The sequence below is a fragment of the Rattus norvegicus genome, chromosome 2 (genome assembly GCF_036323735.1).
Source record: "Rattus norvegicus strain BN/NHsdMcwi chromosome 2, GRCr8, whole genome shotgun sequence".
Lineage (NCBI taxonomy): Eukaryota > Metazoa > Chordata > Mammalia > Rodentia > Muridae > Rattus > Rattus norvegicus.
Genome location: NC_086020.1, coordinates 199,275,535 through 199,282,595, shown reverse-complemented (window position 1 = coordinate 199,282,595; position 7,061 = coordinate 199,275,535). Strand labels below are relative to the sequence as shown.

The following is a 7,061-nucleotide window of genomic DNA, read 5'->3' as shown; positions in this document are numbered from 1 at the left end:
GTGACAACCTGAGTTCCCTGGGACCAACTCTGCCCACCCCCCACCCCCCCTACACACACCTAATATAAATTTTTAGGATATCTTAAACATTTGGAAGTAAAAGGCCATTTACTCCAGGGTACTCTCAAGTGGATCATATGAAAACTGCATACAGGAAGTTATGCAGAGAGGAAAAGCCTAAGCAGATGAGACCAAGGGTAAAGAATGAGTGGCCCTGGTTGAACCCAATGGTGGGATTAGTTGCTAATCCCACACTGTCTGTGAGTCTCTAACTACAAGTGATAAGGAAACCATGACAGGGATGGAGCTAGGGACCAGTGGCAAACCTCGCCCCCTCTCAGACAAACACCATTCATGGAGGACTTGGAGAAAGAAAAGGGAAGAGGGGAAACGGCATAGTTATATTATAATCTCAAAACACGGGACAATAATGTTTTAAAGACATTTCCAATTTCTATATGTGCCATCACACCCCAGCACAGCAGAAGAGAATCATTAATACCCAACTCTTACCAACTGACGGGGCCATCCCAACAAAAGAAATATCTGAATTAAATGAATTGTGGGTCAAAAGGACTAAGCATAATCAATAGAATGTTCTACCCAAACACATTCTTAGCAGCCCATGGAACATTTGCTAAAATGCATTCTGCATCAGGGCCTAATACAGAAAAACTGATATGATTCCCTGTATTCTGGCTGATCAAAATGTAATAAGACTACAAATCAAGAGCAAGAGAAATAAAAGGTGCAAAGGCCTGCTTCCAATCCCTAGTACCACATAAAACTGAGAATGGTAGCTCAGCCCTACATCCCAACAGCTAGGGCAAACGAGACAGGATAAATAATTCAAGACTACATACATCAAGTTTATGTTGGACTCAGGAAGGGAGGAAGGAAGGAAGGGAGGGAGGGAGGGAGGAAGGGAGGGAAGAAAGGAAGGAAGGAAGGAAGGAAGGAAGGAAGGAAGGAAGGAAGGAAGGGAGGGAGGAAGACAGAGTCTGGAGAGATGGCTCGTGGTTAAAAGCAGTGGCTGCTCTTCCAGAGGAACAGAGTTCAATTCCTAGCACCTACATGGTGGCTCACAACTGCCAACTGTCTGTGATTCCAGTCCCAGGGCATCCAATCTTCCTCAGGCACTGTACACATATGGTACAGAGACATATATCCAGGCAAATGCTAATACACATAAAAGTAAATTTAAAGTCTAATAAACATAATGCACTATAAAAAGAGAAATGCAAACAAGTTTATTATTATGCAAGTGAGTGTTTACTTGCGTACCTTATGCCCTCAGAGGTCAAAGCAAGGAGTCGGAGCCCATGGAAGAGGGTTATGGATGCTGGCTACCATATGGGTGCTGGGAGAACAAGTGTTCTTAATAACTAAGACATCTTTCCAGCCCCACGAATGAAATCTTTAAACAGGGGCAAAAACACACACACACACACACACACACACACACACACACACACACGGATCTTCCCTTAATTATTTCAAGAGAAACCCACTGTGTGGAGGGAGAGAGTGCACGTGTAACCTGATAAGCAAGAGAAGGGACGCATTAACAGCTGGCTGTGTGGGGAGTATATGAATGTCTATTTTTGGAATTGTCTTCATATTTGGAATTCCCAAGTAAAATACTAAAAGTAAAAAGATACACCCAAGTGATGAGCTTTTTTTTGTTTTGCAAATAACCACATTCATTTCTGAGGCTAGCTCCTTCATGTTTTCCAAAATGAATACAACTTTCAGACTTACAATTCAATGCATGTTATCAAATCGAATCCAAGCAAGCGCGAGTCTCTCTCCACAACAGAGCCATGATACAAGGTGACAGTCAAATCTAGATCTCGGGGTTTTACGAACTCCCCCAAATAGGGAGACAAGCGATGCCTGCAAAGGAACCGTCCTTAAGTCAGAAACACTGGCAAGCAACCGACTTAGCAAACCCGGGGCTAGAGAGCGGCTCGGTGGCAAAGGACTTCCCAGCTAAGCAAGGAGAGCCCCTGACCCGGCAACCATTTCCTGTTATTCCCAACCCCACAAAATAAAGAGAAAAGGGGTTCTGGCAGCTACAGCTCTAGATTATCACCTTCTGCCCACACTGATGTGACTCTAACTTGGCCTGCTTTTCTCTTCTTGTACAAAACCCTAGGCCATCAGGCAAGTTCCTTCCGCAGTGGGATTTAGGCCAGGAAGAACACGATTTTAATGCTCAATGTGGTTCATTTTCACACTTTGCCTCTCTTTGGACCAGAGGTGTTTTGGCTCTTTGCTCTTTAGAAGAGCAGGTCTCGAAATGATCTAGAAATCTAATATGTGTCAGAGAGGCAGAAGAGGGAGTGTGGTGTGAAGGCACCAAGTGCATGCTCCCTTTACCATCCTCCCTGAGAACTGACGCAGTCACGAGACCTAACCCAGCCATGAGAACTAACCCACACCTCAGAGTCAGGCTTTAAACCAGGCATGGTGGCACACTGCAAATTTAAAATAAGGGTGCTCTGCATTATATCATAATAACGTGTCTGATGAGAGAGAAAAAGAGAAGATGCATTTAGTGTGGAAAAGACTCCATGACCTATGACTATACCTCATTTCTCCATAGTTCTACTACTATTCTGTGGACCAGGCTTCCAACACAAGCAACTTTGGGGGACAAACCACATCCACACCATAGGACTAGAAGCATTACCCATTTGAATGCAATTTTTCCTCATTGATATCCACCCCAACAAGCAGCTGAATGCATGGGTAGATTTTTAGCAGCTTTAGGAGCTTGGTATCACCACATCCCAGGTCTGCAACCTATAGATGAGACACAGTGTCATTTGCAAGACATTCATAGCCAGAAAGGTGGGAGTTTTTAAAACTGGAGGGGAGGGGTACTTGCAAGAATAACGAGCTAAGTTCAGAGCCCAGCACCTATATCAAGTCAGGTGGCGGAATGTGCCTGTATTCCTACCTACAGCCTCGCCAAATCTGACATATCCAAGTTCAGTTAGAAACCTACCTCAGAAAACATTCCTAATGTGTGACAGAGGAAGACACACCAATGTTGACCTTTTGGGGGGCCCCCATCTCTCTCTGTGTGTGTGTGTGTATGTGTGTGTGTGTGTGTGTGTGTGTGTGTGTGTGTGTGTGTCAGTGTGTGTGTATCCTGTCTCCATGGGAGACCGTGTCAGGAGTGAAAACATAAAGCCATTATGTGGAAGGACACAGGACCATTCCTGTTCAGAACAATTGCTACTGTCTATATTTGACACAAGGAAGATAAAAAGGCATGGCAGTCTTCTGCCTATAATCCTAGCACTGGAGATGCTGAGGCAGAAAACTATGTTTGAAGGTGGCCAGGATATGAGACCCTGCCTTAGGGGGTCCAGGGAAGACTAGACCCGTTCAGAATCACATTAGGCTGGAGTTGCAATTGAATTGATAAAAAAGTGCCTGCCTAGAATGCTTGAAGCCCTGGGTCCCATTCCCAGCTCTAAGTGAACCAAGAGTCATAGCACAGACTCATAATCCTAGCACTTGGCAAATCAGAGGCGGAAAGATAGGAAGTTCAAAGCTACCCTCAGCTACAAAGCAAGAATCATAAGTTGAGTCTTTTTTTAAGCGATTTGTTGCTTTTGGTTTGGTTTGTTTATGCAGGGCCTCCATATGTACTCCTTGCTGGCCTGGAACCCACTTTGCAGACCAGGATGGCCTCAAACTCAGGGCAATCCTCGTGCCTCTGCCTGAGTGTGTTAGGACTACAAGTCTGTGGCACCATGCCAGCAGAGGTTGGCGTTTTAGCCTCATGCTTCAGAAACAAAGCTTGCTAAAACTCTGCTCTGTTCCTCTCTCATAGAGAAATTTAATTTCTTAATTCATTTCTTATGTTTATGTATTAATTTGTTTATTGAGGCAGGGTCTCCTGTGGCCTAGTCTGGCTTGAAGTGTAGCCAAGGATGACCCTGAACTTCTGATCCTCTTGCCTCTGCCTCCTGAGTTCTAAGAGTCCTGGGTTAATGGCTTAAACAGTTATACCCAGTTTCTGAGATACAGGGCTTTGTGCATGCTAGGCCAGCATTCTACAAGCTGAGCTACATCTCCAGCCCCAATTTCTCAAACTGTTTAAGAAACAATCACAGTGAGCCATGTGAAACTCCATACTGAACCCCCACGCCACTCAACTGTGCCTCTGCAAACTGATGAAATCGCTTTTCCTCAGTGGTTCTTTCCGACCAGGCTGGGAAATGCCTGGAGCCCCACTACTGTCAGGGGAAGAATAAAGGCTCAATTGAAAGCAAGTGATCACTTGAGGCCAGGTGTGGCAGCAGACACCTTTAATCCCAGCACTGGGAAGCAGAGGCATCTCTGAGTTCCAGGCCAGCCTGGTCTACAGAGTTCTAGGACAGTCAGGACTACACAGAGAAACCCTCTTGAAAAAAAAAGAAAGAAAGAAAGAAAGAAAGAAAGAAAGAAAGAAAGAAAGAAAGAAAGAAAGAAAGAAAGAAAGAAAGGAAGGAAGGAAGGAAGGAAGAAAAGAGGAAAAGAAAAGAGGGGGAAGAAAAGGGGAGAGAAGGGGTAGGGAAGGAAGAAGGGAGGGGAGAGAGAGATGGGAGGGGAGAGGAGAAAGGAGAGAAGGGGAAAGAACTCGCTTCATCCCAAGAGTTTGAGACCAGCTGGGGCAACATAGCCAGACCTTACATTGGAAAACAGATGGGGGGGAGGAGGGTGGTGTTTGGCAGGTGTCAGGGCAAACACTGTAATCACAAACTTGAGAGGGAGAGGCAGGAGAGTGGAGTTGGAAACCAGTTTGAACTATAAGACCCTGTCTCCAAAAATAAATAACCGTAATTAAGCTGCCCTTAATAACTGTTAAAAATGTTGTTGCTGGCCCTTCCTGGGATTATCACAATGAGTTTCCCAATTTGCGACTTTGTTCATGCTCCTATGGTTTAAAAAAGAAGAAAGGGGAAAAAAAACCTCCTTGACTCTAAACACATAGAGCTCCTACCCTTAAAGTCTTCTCCCTATTGCAATAATCACTTTGAAGTTTCTCCTGCTGGGCACACTGGCAGTCTCTGCCTCGAGAACTTGAGGCAGGATGATCCCTTGAGCCTACGAGCTAGAAGCCAGATCTACAAAACCACATGTCATTTTTTCCTTTCTTACTGCCAGTTTCCTCCTACTTGTATATGAGGTACTATAATCATATCCAACGCCCCAAATCATCCAAGTACTTTCAGGATGCGGAAGTAGCTCAGTAGTAGACGGTTTGCCTAGCAGGCCAAAGCCCTTATTTTAATCCTGAATCCTGGGGGGGGGGGGGGGGGGGGGGGTGCCTGTGTCTTATGAGTATATTGATAAACCACTTTAATAGGGCAGTCTTAACCATTTATAACAATAATAATAATAATTACCTTCTTGGGTTCATGGCGATCCACTAAATCTCTAACGAACTGGTACCGTTGTTTGTATAATGGCGGCCTGAACCTAATTACCTTCTCTGCACAAACTTCTTTGAAATTATCACCAAGCATACTGCACTGCAGGATTTTAAACAACAGAAAGGTTTCAATCACACATGACTTTAGACATTTAAGAAGAAAACAAAAGGATCAATCAATCTGGGCAACAGCAGCTCAGACGTAAAGTCACCAAAAAGTCACCACGCTACACAAGCTCCTTGCAGTGCACCCTGACAGGGCTTTTCTGCGTCCTGTAGATAAACAAGGACCTCTTTACTGTGTGAACTGCCAAGGACCATGGTCCAGACAGACCGAAGACTAAGAAACACTCTCTCTCTCTCTCTCTCTCTCTCTCTCTCTCTCTCTCTCTCTCTCTCTCAACCTCCCAGGCTTCCCTCAAACTTCTGAGGCCCCTTCTCTATCAGGGCTTTGATCTGAGTTTGGATCCCAGTCTTTGGACTGCATAGGCCAGTTTTAGCAAGAATTTTGCTAACTCCGTTAAAGTGAGTTTCCCACCTTCGTGTTTCTTCTTAATTTTCTATGCATTTATCCTATCTTCCCATACCCTACTCCTTGCCTATATCTCTCTCTGTATATTTCCATCTTCAGCTGCCCTAGCTTTACTTACCCAGAGTTAAACCCTTCTGTTCTTGTTGCAACAGCCCTAAGTCAGAATAGCCTCCACTTCCCCCCAGCAGATCCAAGAGAAAAAGAAATGTAAGCTGTCCCTCTGCAGCAGCTGTCCCTACTATTCCTACAAGTACTGTAAAGGACTAAACCAAAACAACCTGTATCTAGAGTAACAATATCCAATAAAAGCCCATTACACATGGGGCTGAGATGTAGATTAGCACAGCAGACCACTTGTCTTCCATGGGTGTGGCCCTGGCCTCCATCCCCAGCGATACAATAAAACACACCCTGAATGCAACCAAGCCCCCCCACCCCCGCCTCCTCTCCCTCTCCCTAGATGTCCTGGGAACTGAACCCAGAGTTTAATTAGTGCCAAAATTAAAGTTCGGTTCCTTTCTCGGTTGCACTAGATAGTGCCCAAACGCTACACACAGGGAGATTCCACCTAGGTTTCCAAGTGTGGTCCCTCAACGAGTATAACATCTTCCTGGAAACTTAGAAATGCAAAGTCTTAGGTCTCAATGGACCTCAGATAAAATTCTACACTTTAAACTCTCTAGGTAAAGAAAAGGAAATATAAAATCTCCAGGTGACCCATTTGCTTGTTTAGAGATTTTTTTTTTTAAATAACAACTGTGTTTTTACTTTATATGCATCAAATGTGAACATTTACTTAGTTCAACGCCCTGGGGAGAGATGCTAGGGCCCAAATAGGATGGTTTGTCATTTCTCCAGAGTACATGAGACCCATGTGGGTGGGTAAGAAGGGTGCCAATTACCGGTATGTTTTCTGCCGTTTCCATTTGGTTTTCGACTTCCATTGTGACAAAAAGTAAAAATCCAGATTTATCCTCTGGGCTCTGTATCAGAATCAGCGGCAACTCAGCTGTAAATGCCAATTAAACCCTTTTCATACGAGATGCCTGGAAGAAACGATGGTCCGGAGGAAAAGGTGTAAGCATTCTGCCGCCT

General features: G+C 44.7%; 1 protein-coding gene across 4 annotated transcripts in view; it reads right to left on the bottom strand.

Annotated features, from left to right (window-relative positions):
• Positions 1-7,061, bottom strand: part of Henmt1 (HEN methyltransferase 1) — a 33,633-nt gene that overhangs the window by 9,144 nt on the left and 17,428 nt on the right. For 3 of the 4 annotated variants that reach the window (XM_039101545.2, XM_039101543.2, XM_039101544.2), the window contains exons 2-5: positions 6,869-7,012; positions 5,409-5,534; positions 2,696-2,808; positions 1,762-1,896 (exon numbers count right to left, since the gene is read on the bottom strand). In XM_039101545.2, the coding sequence (XP_038957473.1) occupies positions 1,762-1,896; positions 2,696-2,808; positions 5,409-5,534; positions 6,869-6,910 (416 nt within the window). In that variant the 5' untranslated portion in view covers positions 6,911-7,012. Of the gene's footprint in view, positions 1-1,761; positions 1,897-2,695; positions 2,809-5,408; positions 5,535-6,868; positions 7,013-7,061 lie in introns of those variants that run through there. The other variant, NM_001037655.1, reaches the window with a different exon arrangement.